This window comes from Pelodiscus sinensis, chromosome 1 (genome assembly GCF_049634645.1).
Source record: "Pelodiscus sinensis isolate JC-2024 chromosome 1, ASM4963464v1, whole genome shotgun sequence".
Lineage (NCBI taxonomy): Eukaryota > Metazoa > Chordata > Testudines > Trionychidae > Pelodiscus > Pelodiscus sinensis.
The window spans coordinates 215,149,411-215,165,654 of NC_134711.1; the positions used below are offsets into that span (position 1 = coordinate 215,149,411).

Sequence of the window (16,244 nt, forward strand, 5' to 3'; positions counted from 1 at the left end):
AAGAAAACAATCAAACAACCCAAAACAATACCACGTGTTTACAAAAATCTTATTATTTTAAAGGTGACCTCAATTAGAGGTAACGGGTGAACTGACTCATAGTTCTTTGAGCTCTTAGATTTGGCAACACTACATACCGCAGACTGACATTTAAATATTCTGTTGTGATATATTTACTTGTTCTAAATTAAAAGTAATTAGTCTTGAGATGTCGTTCAGTTTATTGGTCTCCTCCAAATTCACTTGATGTGGATGGATCAGCTTCCTAATTTTAGTTTAGTCTGGCCACTAAATTGGTTTGTGTCTTAACATTCTTTACATCTGAACTAACTGGAGCAAAATAGATTCTCTGTCTTCTTAGGTATGATAATACAATAATGCTTTAACTCAAGATTCAGGGAGCACACTTTTTTTCAGTGCCTTGTTATAATCTTAGTGAAAATACTAAGACTTACAAAGGTGTTCTACAAAATACAGCTGGGCATTTGATCCCAACAGGATGTCTGGTAGGGTATTTCTAAAAAGTGTGACACAAAATGCAGTTGTAGGAATCTCTGCTTAGCCTTTGTTTTCAAAGTCGGAATTGCTTCCTCTTCATTTCTGTTTTTGTTGTCTGTGTGCCAAATTCAATTCTGATATGTGTGGGTTCAAAGCCATTGACTTTAGTCAAGTTTCACTACTTTCATTTGGGATAAATCTGTCTCAAAGACTGAATAAACATTTTACTCTCTGTTTTGATGCACAGTGGTAGTATTTTACGTAATCTAAAGAAACTGGACTGAACCACAAGGCTCTAATAAACAAGTAAACTGATAGCGTTAATCTCAAATGTCTCGCAGCTCTAAAGCGTAATGATGATTCTTTAAATGATAATCTTATTAACTAATTTGTTGCTGATCAGTTTAGCCAAAATGTCTTAGCATGAAATTTTCAAAAAAGTCTTAAGTCCTGGTCATTTATCTGCCAGTATGTTTGTTAGGGAAATGATATTTTCATTTTACAAACTGTTAATACCACCCCTCCCTCCAGTGCAGAAGGAATTTTGTTGATATAAAGGTGCCTTATATTAGTATAGTGTACTCCTCTTTCCATAAAAAATAGCTATAGTAACATAAAGTATCATTATACTAGTATAACTGCATCTACATTAGGTGGGTCAGACAGCTTTACAGTTAAGTCTATGCTGCTTTTCTGTATAAACAAGGCCAAAATAATTTTTCCAAGGTTATGCAGGGAATAAGTGACAGAGCTGGGAACAGAATCCTGATTCCCAGAAAAAATATTGAAGTGTGTTAACTACAAACTATGCTTCCTTTGCACTCTGCTGCTAGTACAGGTTGAACCTCTCTAGTCCAGCACTCTCTCGTCCTGTGTGTGGTCTGGAATGATATTAGTTAGCTGGATGTCTGCTTATCATGGGTGTCAACAAGTTTCCTGTGGTCCCATAAAGTTTGTTTACAGCCACCAGTCCTGGCTCTCAGTGTTCTGTGCTGGTATTTAGCTCTAATTTACCCCTAAATGTCTTCTAAGAGCTAAGTAGGCAATATTACCAGCCTATTGGTAATATTGCCAGACAATATTCACCTCCCATGGTTTGGCAAATTCTCTGGTTGGCGCCAGTCAGGTCCTGAGAGTGACTGCCAGACTAGAGAGGTTCAACCTGTATATTGCTGTCTGCGAGTTATCAGTGAGAGGGGCTGTTAATGAGATTGTAATATAATTCAAAATTGTCAAAAAAAATCAAGACCCTTACGATGATCACTCATTTTAGAAATTTGATAAAAAGTGAAAGACATGTAGCAAGTAAATAGTAGTAAATATTCTATTTCTGTTGCAGAATTTGTACCCCAGGCTTTTGGAATGCCCTTGTCCCAAGTGATTGCTAATGATCGGGCCTACAAACTCAAGCAGGATTCTCAGAGAGAAGAGCAGAAGGATGTGTCAGACTTTGTAGCCTCTCTCTTACAATTTGGAACTAAAAGACAGAATAAAGAACTCTCAAGCAGTAACTCATCTCTTAGCTCGACCTCGGAAACTCCAAATGAATCCACTTCCCCTAACACACCAGAGCCAGCACCACGTGCTAGAAGAAGGGTAAGTTTACCCATAACAGCTTAATGCACACTGGGGAACCTGCTAGTGTCTCAGTCTCTGGTCATCATAAAACAAACTAACTTGTGCATGATGTTATCTGTTTGGCCATGTTTAAATAAAGCTGGTTATTGGTGAAAGTTGTAATCCTAATAGCCTTCTTTTCCAAGAGGGAACAAGATAGAATAGAAAAAGATGGACACTGCATGATTACTATCACACTGTAAGGGACATGAGAATTTCAGTTTCCTTCCACTTTGGTTGATATAGGTGTCCAGTTCTGCAGGGCTCTGGCCTCATGCATTTTTTTTCAACTGGTGATTCTAGATGGACTTTCCATATGTGACTAGTGTTCCCAGGTATTCATATTTTAATTTAGAGAAATTAATCTGATTATTAGCATCCACTAATAACAATTATTATGGCCCAGAATAAATCAGCAGCAATTCAGTTAAAGTTGGTGAAAATAACAGTAGGATAAACTATGCATGAGGTCGGTTCTTTGGTGACAAATCACATCCCTGCCTGTGCTGCTTGTTCTGCACTTCTGCTGCTGCTTGGAAGGCTTGCTTGGTAGTGGAATAAGTGTAACTCTGTGGATGAGGTCAGGACAGGATTTTAGGAGCAGCACAGGTGTCTGCAATCACCATGCTATGCAGAAAATGACTTCACTGGAAGATTCCTCCCTCCATTGCTCACATCTGTGTAACACTCAGCCTAGCTCCTTAGGCATTGTGCTAATCAGAGAATTTGAGCATTGGGTCCTGATCCAACTACTGCTGATGTCACTGAGGCTACGTCTACACTGGTGTGTTCTCACACAAAAACTTTTTTGCGGGAGAGTTCTTCTACAAAAACTTTTGCAGAAGAGAGCATCTACACTGGTATGTGCATTTGTGCAAGAGCATCTGTGCCAGTGTAGACGCTCTCTTGCGCAAGAAAGCTCTGATGGCCATTTTAACCATATGGCTTTCTTGTGCAAGAAATTCATGTTGCCTGTCTACACTGGCCTCTTGTGCAAGAACAGTTGCACAAAAGGGCTTATCCCTGAGCGGGAGCGTCAGAATTCTGGTGCAAGAAGCACTGATTTCATACAGTAGAATGTCAGTTTACTTGCACAAGAACACACGGCCAGTGTAGACAGGCAGCAAGTTTTTGCACAAGAGCAGCCACTTTTGCGCGAGATCGCGCCAGTGTAGACACAGACTGAGAGTCTGATCTAGTTGTTAGTGCCTAACTAGTGAAATAGTGGTTCCTGCATATGGTTTGGATACTGTATCTAATAAGTCTCTAAGGGGTTTCATTCTTTATGTCTTATAACTTGATGCTGTGTTCTGAACTGGTGCAACGCTCCGATAAAGTGCATAATGTCACAATTAGAGCTCTTTAAAAATCAGTTGGCACTGTAATAAGCTGTCATAAATTCTAGTCACATTGCTTTTTATGTGGATAAATGGGGAGAAAAATGTACAAAAGAATAATTTGTTAATCCCCGCTAACTAAGTGTTAGAGATACCAGAGGAGCTCAGGAAAAAAGAAACATTCCATAGGAATTCTCAGCAGCTTGCACTTTTCTCTTTCACCAGTCAAAGCTTTTCAGGGGAAGTGCAGTGTGAGATGCAGAAAGAATAAGATTAACAAAATAAAAATGGATCTTATAAAGTAGTTGAATACATTGTATGGCAAAGTACAACAAACAAAAAGAAGTTTCCATAGTACAAAACAGTTACAGTAAAGAGGGGAGTAATTCAGTAGTATGCTATTTGCAGCCATAGATATTGGAATTGGTTTTAGTGAGAGAGAGGCTTTGTCTACAAAAGCAGACTAAACATGTCTGCTTTTCCAAAATTTTAGTCTAGACGCACCCAGAGAATTATTGACTAGGAGATAGAAGTCATCCTCTACATCTTTTAAGACAATGTTGTGAGATATTTAATGTCAACTTGGACAGCCACCAGTCATGAGCAGAAAAAAAATCTAGGTTTAATCGTTCATCTAAATGATACACCCGCACCAGTGCTATGTTCCTACCAGTCTATGTTTTTCACACCTTGTTGACATGAACACGAAAGAAGTGAAGTAATATCATATGGTTCACCTAAGAGATAAATATAAGTGTAGCCGAAGGCAAGCAGTTGAAGTAGAATCAGCCCTAATTTTCCTATATATAATTTGTTTGAATTTTTAACTAATAACATCACATTTCCCTTACGTCTTTAACTTCCATGCTTTATTAAGTCCACCTCGTTCATTCCCCAGCCATTATCAGAGTGTTCATTAAAGGATATTCCCTAGAGCTTTTTCTAACCTATTTTTAAATGTTGCAACGGATGGGGTTTTCAGACCAATTCTTCCAGTGGGACGCTATTCCTCATTCAGACCTTTGGCTATCAGGTAGTTTTTCCAAATAATCAAAATATCTCCTCTCAGTTTTATTTCATTACCTCTGCCATAAAAATATTCCTTCCTCTCTTTGTTGTTAACACTCTACAGGTATTTACAGCTGGCTATTGTGTGCTCTCTCATTGCTCAATGAAAATGAAAAAGAAAAAGATACTGTCGAAAAACCTGAAGTATTTGGGGAGGTCTTTGGTTAAGTTGCTGAAATTGTACTTGTTTACCATATTTTAAATTGTGTTCTGGAGACACTGAATTATGCATTATAGATTGATTTGGGTATTGGATTTTAGCCAAGTCCTGTGTAAGTTTCCAAACATACTGTAGATTTAGTTATGAGTTTTTGCTTTCTTGAGATTGGTAGTAGTCTACCATTCCTCTGGTCTGGCTATCTTCAGAGACACATATTTTATATGTCTGGAAGTATAGTATATTTTTTGTACTCCTCTCCTAACTTCCGATTTTGAAATATATGCTTTAATGTAGAAAGAAACTTGTAGATAAAGTGTTCTTGTCCTATTCCCATCATTGTTTCTCCTGGAAGATATTTCAGTAGTATCACAGATGAAAAGAGAAAGCATTGGAAACTGTTCTGTTACATAACACAGAAACTAGGAACTCTGCCTCTTACATTTTACCTCCTGAGCTGTGCATACTTAGTCCCAAAGTTTATTTGTCCATTAAGTATATCCAAGTAATTGGTCAAGTGTGTATTGAAGGTAAAATCAGCAGTGCAATCCTGTCAAATCTACCTGCTAATGTGCTTCAACCCTGACCAGGGGGGTGGGAGGAGGAGGGAGAAAGGGAGGCGGGTATTATCACAAGGAATGGAAAGTGATTAAACATACAGCCAATCCTTGGCCTAGCCACGCAGGCTCCAAGCAAGGGCACATATTAATGCCTGTTGTGGTGGTGATGGGTCATGGACATCAGTCCATCAGGAGCCTCATTGAGACCACCTTTGTAGCTTTTACTTTGTAGGAACTTTGTGATGGAATCCTACAGACATCTGTGAACTCAAAGGGTATGTCTACACTAGCCCCCCCTAGATCAATCTAGGGAGGCTAATGAGGGCTACTGAAATTGCAAATGAAGCACGGGATTTAAATATCCCGTGCTTGATTTGCATGTTTCCGGCCGGTCGCCATTTTAGAAATTGACTAGCCCAAAGTAACTGCCCGTGTCTACACACAGCAGTGAAACGGGATTCTGAAATAAAGCCCTTACTCGAATTAGCTGTTAAACTTCATTGCAGGAGGAATGCCAGCTAATTCGAGTTAGGGCTTTATTTTAGAATCCCGTTTCACTGCCGCGTGTAGACGCGGGCAGTTACTTCGGGCTAGTCAATTTCTAAAATGGCAACTGGCCGGGAACATGCAAATCAAGAGCAGAATATTTAAATCCCACGCTTCATTTGTAATTTCCGGTTGCCCTCATTAGCCTCTTTAGATCGATCTAGGGGGCTAGTGTAGCCATACCCAAAGAGTTCTTGTCATTAGGTGATGTAACTCCATTGCCTTCAGTAGATTTTTTACCTGCTGATACCAGGGGTGATTGCTCTATGTTAACATGTTGTCTTTGCCAAAATGCATTGAAATACTGTGAGCACACTTCCATCTCTTTTATTAATCAAGTTGTGTAAACTTTTTCCTGAGATGGCAGGGTGAAGTAGAATTGCTGGATCTGCTGTAGTGACTGTGGGGGTGAAATCTGCTCCCATTGCAGTCCATGGGAATTCCACTGTGCCTTCAACAGGAGCAAAGTTAAGCCAAATCTAGATGTTTTTAAAAATCTCATCCCAAATTGTTGATGTTTTAGAAGAATCTCTCCATTGTAAGCCCAATTTTACATCCCCCTATAACCACTGGAGTAATTACACAAGGTGTAGAAAAAATAGCGATGTAGTCCCATTTAAAACGTTTGAATGAATACATATACACACATGTATATGTTTACATATATAATGTGTATAATGTATACACACACACTGGGGCTGATTTATGCACATACTTTACGCAATTATACAAGTAAAAATAAGCACAAAGTGGGTGTAAAACATTTAGTATTGGTTTTATTACCCATTGCGATGATACATGTACACAAAGTGCAGAATAACAGTGAATTGGGCTTCTTTTATACAATGGAACTGATTCTCCATTTCAGAACAGTGATTTTATACTGGTGTAACTCCATTGGTGTAAAGCAGTGTTATGAAGTGGAGAATCAGAGGCACTTTGTTATGTTGTTTAATATATAAAATCAATGGTCAAAAGACTTCATTAGTTATGCCTTTGAGGGAAGGAACCTGTTTAGTTGATTCTAGTCTTACCAATTGTACATTTATATGTTTTTTTCAGGGTGCAATGTCTGTAGATTCTATTACAGATCTTGATGACAATCAGTCCCGACTGCTGGAAGCGCTACAGCTCTCTTTGCCAGCAGAAGCTCAAAGCAAGAAAGAAAAGGCAAGGGATAAGAAATTAAGTCTGAACCCTATTTATAGACAGGTTCCTCGGCTTGTAGATAGCTGCTGCCAGCATTTAGAAAAACATGGTAAGTGTACTTCCTTTTGCTTTAGGTCAAACTAATTTTCAGTAGGGCTCTGGCATGTAGACAAACATTATATACTCAAAGAAGCATACAAACTCATGTTTGTACGATTTTTATTATGCTACACATTTTAACTCATTTACAGTATATTTTAAACCACTTCATTATAATAATATTATTCACCTAAAGCATTTGACCACTGCTATTTTGACTTCAGATTCTTATCACACAAGAAGAACCTGCTTATAAAATGAGATCAGTTGCCAAATTTGATTGCTAGTGTTTGCTAACCTGTGAGTGAATATCTCATCAATATTCATACAGCAGCAAAATATTATTAATCATTTCTATTTTGGTAGCACTTAAGGGCCCCTGCCCATTGTGCTTACAGTCTACATGACCAGACTGACTAACAACAAAAAAGTAACCAGCCAAAAGTACAAATACAACTTCTTCTCATTTTCACCTTTAATAAAAACCTCTTCCCCAACCAGTCTTCCCTGTATCTACCTGCCAGGTCAAGTTCTTCACAGTTCTTTTTCAATCTAAATACCCTCTTTCCCCTGAGTCCACAGGAGGCACACCCAAAAGCAGGGAAAATCCCAATACTGACATTGGCAATAGTGTCCTAAGGCCCACCCCTGATGCCTCTACCCAGTGTCCCAACTATGGAGACTTCTCCTGCCTGTGATGTCGCTGTTAGATGTACTTCCCCTTGAAGCAAAACTGCAATCACAATATCCATCTTTCTGCCTGCCCCGTGATGTAACATTGACATTTCCTGAAAATATGATACAAAAAAAAAAAAAAAAAAAAAAGCACTGAGATGCAATTCTGCAGGTCAGATACTCTAGATGTTCGATTACATTGAGAAACACCATATGCCAAGTCACCTTAAGTTTCCTGGGTAAGCACATGTTTAGAGAAATGCTTTTATTCTCTATTGTAGTACTAATGAACATAGCTCAGATTGCTTTTGTTTCAATGCTTCTGACAGAGTTTTAAACAGTGAAACAGTCTACTACTGTGCTTGCAGGTCTTCAGACAGTGGGAATATTCAGAGTTGGAAGCTCAAAAAAGAGAGTAAGACAGGTGAGCGAACATTTAATTACATGAACTTAGCTGGTTTTCATGATACACCTATAGAGTTTCCAGGAATGCAATTACTTTCCCCCTCCCAGAGCCAATGAAAGCAGGGCTTTTTGTAGAAGTGACTTTATGGTATTTGTGTATTATCTATGGGAGCTCTGAGTAGGCTGTTTCCAATACCCTTCCAGTCAGGAAGAGCTCAAAGAAAACAAGAATTTTAACTTAAATCTTGAACTAAACCTGATTTTTTTCCAAGTTAAAAAATGCTCTCTCTTCCCAACTTTAATTGCCTACTTTTGCCTTTGGTAAAGGCTATGTCAGGGTCTCAGCAGGTTAGCAATTTCAGTGTAGTCTGGATCATCTGGCACCCTAGGAAGCAACGTAGTGCATGAGATTTGAATATGCTACAGTGGCAAGGTTTGAAAGAAAAGTTTACAAATGACTGGACCCACTAGAGGGGAGGGGGTATTCCTGGCTGCCTGTTCTAAGATTCCAGAAAGAACTGAAGATTACAGAATAAATAAAATTGCCAATCCCTTACACAAAAGTTCCAGGATGTTAAATTATATAGGGCAGGGCTACTCAACTTTGGAAGCCCCAGGGGCCACAATGATACAGCACATGCCGAGGGCCGCAACTTAAGTATGGTTGCATTTACATGCAAATATATATGCAAATATATGCAAATATCTTATTTCATACTGGCAGGCATGAATACAAAGCACTTCCCACAATGCCATTGTGCTCCCAGCACTTTCTCCCTGGGGGCTAGAAATGCCGGCACCCTGTACCCATCTGTTCCAGCCAGCCCGTCCGTTTGTGTCTTTCAGTGCTCACCACGCCTGGGAGACACCTCACCATTGTGTTCCCAGTGGAGGCTACGTTCAAATGATCTTACCTGTGGGTCGAATGTTGAGCCCCACATAAACCCAAACCGCCGTGGGCCACAAATGGGCCGCAGATCGCATGTGGCTCATGGGCTGTGTGTTGAGTAGCCCTGATATAGGGAGAAATCAACTTCTTGGACCCACAAATTCCTTCTCCTAAGCATCATCACCTCTCCTACCCCAATCAGTTCACTCTGACCAAGTCCCATTCTCAGCAAAACATTGAGAAAGCAAAGATTCTGCACCATGAGGATCCAATGATAAAGACCAAGCTGGGACTTAACTCTCATACTCCCTCCCAGAAGCCACACACATACACTAAAATATGTGTGACAGAGAATAACCTTGTAATATCTGCTAGTTATACTGAATTTGGAAGTAGAGCAGTACAGTTACAGGGAGGTATCACAGTAAAGAATATGGTACAAAAACGCAAAAAGACAGAGCTGGTTGGGCTGAATCCTGAAAATCAAAGGTTACCAGGAGGTATCCGTAAAGAATATGGTACAAAAGAGAATATGGTACAAGAATATGGTATAAAAGAGCAAAAAAGACAGCTGTTTGGGCTGGATCCTGAAAATCAGAGGTCCTGCACAACACAGGCCTGACCCTCTTGGAAGTGAACTTAGATGGGTACTCTAGCTCTGCTCTTGGCATTCTGCAATGTAGGATTCAATATTCCTTAGAGTTGTAGATTACTGTTCCAGCCAGCCCATTCTGACCAATGAGTGAGCTATGTACATTTTTATTCTACCAAGACAGCTTACAGATCACCCTCTAAATTAGCAAAATCATGCAAAAATAAGTTACTGTTTGAGTTACAGGCTTTAACTACAAAATATCTATTGTTTAAGCAAAGGCAAGTGCAAACCTACAACCATGTCATGCCCACCGAATGAACCTGAGGCTGTGCAATCATTAACTAGTCAATGAGCTAATGTCTACTTTGAAAGTCATTTACCACCTGTTTTCCCTTTTAAAATGAGCTTTCAAAAACGTATCTTGGCAAAAGAGTTTGATATTTTTTATTAAATTAAAGTAATTTAATTAAATCAACTCATGTATTTTATTAAACAACATGGAAGTGCCTTGACCTTCTGCAGTAACAATAATAAATGAACATCATGAACATAAAATGGGGGAAATGTAAGGTTTGGATTCAATTACAATTCTGTCCATTTTTTGTACCATTGAAGGCTACACTTTTTAAATTGTGCTTATGGAGGATATAGACAATAGACAACAGAAGTGAGAGTTTTCTATGTCAGGCAAATTTCTTCGCAAATGCGGGGACCAGTGGATTTGTTTGGGTTGTTGAGCAGAGAACAGAGCTGCTGACTGGGAGGATGGAGTGATATTCAGAAGAGCCCAGGACAACCAGCTGCTGCTACTCTGGCACGCTCCAGGTAGCTCTAAGGGGTGGGGAGTTCACACACACTTGCGGTCTGAGCTGTGCTGAGGGCTGGCTGCCTGGCCTGACTCTTCCGTGTCTCTCTCTCTCTCACTCTCACTCTCACTCACTCTCTCACACACACACACTCTCTCTCTCACTCTCACTCTCTCTCTCTCACACTCTTTGCCCAAGGCTGGCTGTTGGCTTCCCTGGCAGAGAAGGAAGCTTTAGAGCTATTGCCATTTAATATAACCAATATAAACCATTTTACTGTCCTCTCTTAAACCTCAATTGGAAGCCATTGTTAAATCTAACAAGTATACTTCCTAAAGTCTGGTGAAAACACTGTAATTAAAAGCAGTGTGTTTGAGGGATCAGTAATGAGAAATGGAAAAACATTTCCTTTTTTACACTGCTTGTGTTGTGTATCAAACCAAAATAATTCCATGGATAATGTACGTCTGATGTTCTTTAATTAGAACATCCCTTTGGGGGCCATCCTGGTGACTTTGTGTCATAAGCATTATGTAAGAGCTAGATGCTGTAATTAGAAGTATTGGAAATGCTCATTTCATTGGAAAATATCGTTTCAGCTCAAAAAAACCAGAATAAGGTTACACTGTATTTTTTTAGTTTTGTTTGGCCATTAAACCAAACCAAAAAAAAAAAAAAAGTATTCACTCAGCTGTACTTATGATACTCCATGATAACACGGCCACCCAATCTGAGCACTGGCATTGTGTTGTGAATAAAGTCCTTTAGTCTTCAGATGGAATAAATATACCTATGAAGCAGTGCTTTGTGGGCAGGGAACTCTAATAATAGATTAAGACCAAAGTGGCTGATCTAGGCTTCGTGCTGAATTGTGGGAATCCCATACTTCATAGTAAGGTTCACAGTGAAAAGAGGACCCCAGTTTTTACACCAAGGCTTTAAACATCCCCAAAGTGTCAACATTTGGACCAAGTTTGCATTAAAAATGGTGGCATTTTCCACACTCATCTACGTTTACATCTTTTCTCATTACTCAAGACTAAGATCAATGTAAGCACGTGGTAATGTGCTTGCTCTTGTGTCTGTCATTTGCCTGTATGCACCTCAATCTTACTACAAGTAAATTGGGGGTGGGGCCTTCATTTCTTGTCCTGAGCTACCTGTACCTACAATTAGTCATTGAGATGATTTCAATATTTGGAATTTCCTTGCATGCCAGCAAAGATTTGAAGTGCTGTATTCCTAGAAAACACAACCTCATGCATCACTATTTCAGCTTTGAATACAAGGCTAACAGGAGGTGTGTTCAGCTTGAAGAAGGCATATGTAGAACATTTTTGTGGGTGCTGCAGGTAGTACATACACTGGAAATGGGACTGCAACAAACTTTTATGGCATTCAATGTGTACTCACTATGCAAAATTGGCAGTGTATATGTAAAAGGCAGGACTAGTGGCTTAAACTCACCATATCCTGTTTGGCAAATCTGTTGCTGCCAGTAGTGTTGGACTTGCTCATCTCTTGTGCTCTTGATTATGATTGTGGCTGGAAACAACAGCAGTAACTCAGATGCTGTGATGAGGTCACTTTGCTGTTTGTTCACTTTTTAATGGTGATCACTCTGTGAAAATAAATACATGGTTAGGAGGAGTAGGAAATGTCAGGGCAAGGTGCCACTATGTGTTTGCAAAGTTGGCTTCTCATGTCTCACTCAATTGCAATCCACTCTCAGGTTACAATAGAAATTTAATTGTTGGCTCTATTTTCGTTATTTATTCCTCTTAAGAAAATCTCTACACTGTGCAGCATGACGTGTAGCCTTTCTCTGCTCCTGAAGAGTTCATGTGCACACTGTTTTTTATAAAAGAATGCCATAAATAAATTTAAAAAACAAAATCCCCCTCCTTTTAAAATGTGTCTGGCACAGACCAGGCATTCTGTACAATAATGAAAATAGCAACAAAATGTGAGGAGTTTGCCTGCTTTTCCCAAGAACAGCAAATATAAAATGGTAATGTGAATAAATCCATATATAACAATAATAGAAGACGTACTCAAAATTACTTGGTCCTTCTGGGCAGGAGTTGCCAGTGTGTTGCCAGGCACTGCAGGTGTCAGCGCAGTAGGTAGGGGTGCAGGAGTCAGGGCACATGGCTGGGAGGTGTTGGGGGCTCAGGGCAGAAGTCCCAGGTTCAAATCTGCCTAGTGGTGGTTATATGGGGACTCAGGACAGGGGGCTGGAAGATATGGGAGAAGTCAGGGCAGGGAGTGAGGGTGCACAATTTAGGGCAGGGAGTGGGGGGCTCAGGCCAGGTGCCTGGGGCAACTGCCCTCCTACTCCTGAGAGGAGCTGAACTGCTCAGCCGTGTCCAGCAGCTGCTCCTGGAGTGGATGGAACGGCTGCACTGCTGGTGGCTCTTCCAGGGGTGGGGGCAAGGCTGTGCCTGCCGGGCCCAGCTGCTGGTTGTTCCCAGGGCAGGTGGGCAGCACTGGCTGCTGGCTCCTTCTGGAAGGGGATGGGGCTCTGTTGACCTCAGCCAATGGCAACATGGAGATCCCCGGCCCCAGCCACTCTCGTCCTGCTGCAGCCACCCTCCTGTGGTCATTCTGCAGCATAATGTCCTCTGTGCTCACTTGCCCCTGTGGTCATTGTAGAGCAGAACTGTCCCTCTTATCAAACTCCTTCCTTTCATTGTTATGGAAAACAATAATTTCAGGCACATCCCATTGACCCAGCACAACCCAACCCTGACTTTGCTTTAGGTTAGGATAAGAGGAAGCTGCATAGCAAATTTGATAGTCCTAGCTCTTACCGTTTAACAGAAGTTCTTGAACAAATGTACTGACAGACAGATGGGTGGTCATGCCGACAGACAGATTCTCTAACATATAAATATAAATATAGATATAGATGTTCTCTTAGGCAATGTACAATACTGATGAAGATGTTGTGATGTGACTATTATTTTTCCAGTTACGGGAAGAGTTTGATCGTGGTGTAGATGTTGCGTTAGAAGAAGAACACAGCATCCATGACGTTGCTGCTTTATTAAAGGAATTTCTACGAGACATGCCAGATCCTCTTCTGACCAAAGAACTTTATACCGCCTTCATCAATACTCTCCGTGAGCGATACAACTTCTTCTTTTAACGTTTTTTCCCACCAGCTCAGTTCTACATGCTCCCCAAGGCTACTAACAGCCTTTTATTTACAAACCCGAGCCCTCTCTACTTCCAGTTCATTACAAATTTTTGCAAATATTCTCACATGTTGTAAAGGGCTTTATTTACTTTTGATGCTGGATAGGTACAGCACAGGAAAAAAAGCTCATCACATTCTCTCTTTGCTTGTGTATACATATACCATACACATGGTGGTCATATGGTGTAATATATTAATCCCTGATTCTGTAATTGGACCTGCAAAGGCAAATTCTTATGTTTATGCAGTGTTATATTAAAATTAGTGGGGGGTTTTCAGGTAGAAGTTCCTGCCCCATTAGACTCAAATTTTGCATTGAGTGCTTAATATGGTAATAAGGTAAATGACAGAGCCGTGTGCTTATGTCATATATTTCATGGACTTGTTATCACTTTAGTTGTACTCTGCCCACTAATCCACTAATGCCTGGATTAGTTCCAGTGTTCCATAGCTCTGAGCAATTTTATACAGTGCCCATCTAAAAAATAATTATGCCAAAGAAATGTTTCTTGTATCCTGTTTCCTACTGCATGAGTATTGCCATATAGGCATTATAATGGTTTTTAACTCTTTTTAGCTATTGATCACAATTGACCCATGGGGAGTGTAATGAAGTCTCAGTCCCCAATGAACCTCATATGTCCAAAAACAGCTCACTGTCTGGTACCCTCCTTTGGGTGCCTGATTGCTTGTCTTCCCCTTGGTTGCCAACTCATATTGGTCAACGCTAGCCTCTGGCCTGCACATTTGAGAGTTTATTCCCCTCCTGTTGTACTCATCGCAAAATAAAGAGTCCCTTTAACAGTAGTCCCACATTATCACAAACGGAAAGTCTTTCATCCCTCCTCAGCTCACAGTTCTTTGCTCCTCTTGTGTAGCACTTGGCCTCAGGACTGCTACCATGGAGCTTGGGCAATGCAAGTGGCTATCACTCCTGTTTTTAAGCCAGGAGTCCCCAGCTCAAAAGTCATTATTTCTCTATAAGCCCTCCTGGAGCTGAGTAATTCAGGCAGTTATCGACTCTCTCCTTATGCCAGGAATTTTCATCTGCCCTCCTGGAGGAGGCAGTAGTTAAATTTTCAGTATGACCTTATTCATCTTCTCCCTCAGCTGGCTCCACCTCATTCTCAGTGTCAGAGTTTGGCAGCCTTCTCCTGCTTTGAGGGAGGGAATAGGTAGTGTTTATGCTGGTCCCCTTGTCCTAGATCATTTGCAGTGGGTTGTGTGAGAGGTGAGCCTTATCTTTCCTCTCCTCATGGCTACTTGAGATTTTTTTTCACCAAGCTCCACTTATTGCCAGGAATGCTTCCTCTCTATGATTAATACCTAGATTTTTATATAGTAAGGACCTTTCAAACGTTAAACAGTCAAGCCACGTGATGGGGTAGGCTGACCAGTCGACAATACCCCATTACACAGACTGAAACCCAAGATCCTAACTTTCCACTCAGATTCAGACTTCATGACAGTTCCTGGGCCTCGCAGCCATAGTTCAAAACGCTCCTGCATGTGGGGGTACATACACTGCAAATGTGAATTCAAGGCCTGCCAGATTTTGGAGTGTTTAAATTTGGTCTATATAAGAAAGATGTTCAAGCTGCAAACTAAGGATGTAAGCAACTAGTTGACTAGTCCCTTGACTAGTTGCACTCTCCCCACTCTTTCCCTCCTCCCCGCTGCCTCTATCAGAAGCCTGTGCGGGAGAGAGACAGCTTAAAAACTGGTTCCTCCCAGCACTGTCTCCACGCGGGGCAGGGGGATTGCGGGGACTGGGCATGGGCTGGGAATCAGCTGATTCCTGGCTTGCGTCCTGTCCCAGATGGGAGCCTGCTGGTTCTTAATACATTTAAAAGGCTGGTGCACAGTGATGGGGACCTAGCACAAGTGGGACAGCTGGTTCCCAGCTCGCACTGGGTCCCCCCCACTGCACTCCAGCTTGCCTGCTCTTAATACACTTAAAAGTCAGAGCTGCCTCGGGATTAGCTCCTGGGGCCAGGAGTTAACCTTGCTGCGGCTCCCCCACTTATCGACTAATCTACCAGTCGATGACAATATCATCGACTAGTCAGTTAGTTGATTAAACTACATGTAACATCCCTACTGCAAACTCATTTGTGTACTCCGATCCATCTGTGGTTTTCAGATTCGATATCTTGCTTAAGACCCAGCTCTTTCTATTGGCTAACATTGCATTTAGCGGTATGATCTGGCTACAGACAAGAGCAGAATCATGAGCTTTCTTGCTTTTTTTCAGTTTCCTAGATGCACTCTAGGAAAGAAAGCTGTAAGACAACTAATTAAAATGATTAAAGCATAAATACTAAGAAGATACTTTAAAACTAAAAGTCTCCTGGATGCCATCAATATCCATTGTGTATCTGTGTGCACATCTATCTATCTATCTATCTATCTATCTATCTATCTATCTATCTATCTATCTATCTATCTATCTATCTATCTATCTATCTATCTATCTATCTATCTATCTATCTATCTATCTATCTATCTATCTATCTATCTATTGATTATAAGGTACAGTACTAAACTCTGTTCATTTAAGCAGAGTTTAAATTTGTAATAGCTGACACTACTAATCCTACAGCTCCACTATTGGCTGAGACAATTGACTCAGACAAAATAA

The 16,244-nt window shown here is 40.6% G+C and overlaps 1 protein-coding gene and 1 long non-coding RNA gene across 9 annotated transcripts in view; one reads left to right on the forward strand and one right to left on the reverse strand.

The window, feature by feature from the left end:
• The window catches only part of ARHGAP6 (Rho GTPase activating protein 6), a 479,589-nt gene that overhangs the window by 425,975 nt on the left and 37,370 nt on the right, over positions 1-16,244 (forward strand). For all 8 annotated transcript variants that reach the window (XM_075914907.1, XM_075914901.1, XM_075914913.1 and 5 more), the window contains exons 4-7: positions 1,838-2,094; positions 6,846-7,041; positions 8,075-8,130; positions 13,376-13,526. In XM_075914907.1, coding sequence (XP_075771022.1) covers positions 1,838-2,094; positions 6,846-7,041; positions 8,075-8,130; positions 13,376-13,526 — 660 coding nt within the window. The remainder of the gene's footprint in view (positions 1-1,837; positions 2,095-6,845; positions 7,042-8,074; positions 8,131-13,375; positions 13,527-16,244) is intronic.
• Positions 1-16,244, reverse strand: part of LOC142823721 (uncharacterized) — a 34,190-nt gene that overhangs the window by 13,223 nt on the left and 4,723 nt on the right. Inside the window, exon 2 of the long non-coding RNA XR_012898872.1 lies at positions 11,869-12,022. This is a non-coding gene — a long non-coding RNA (uncharacterized LOC142823721). The remainder of the gene's footprint in view (positions 1-11,868; positions 12,023-16,244) is intronic.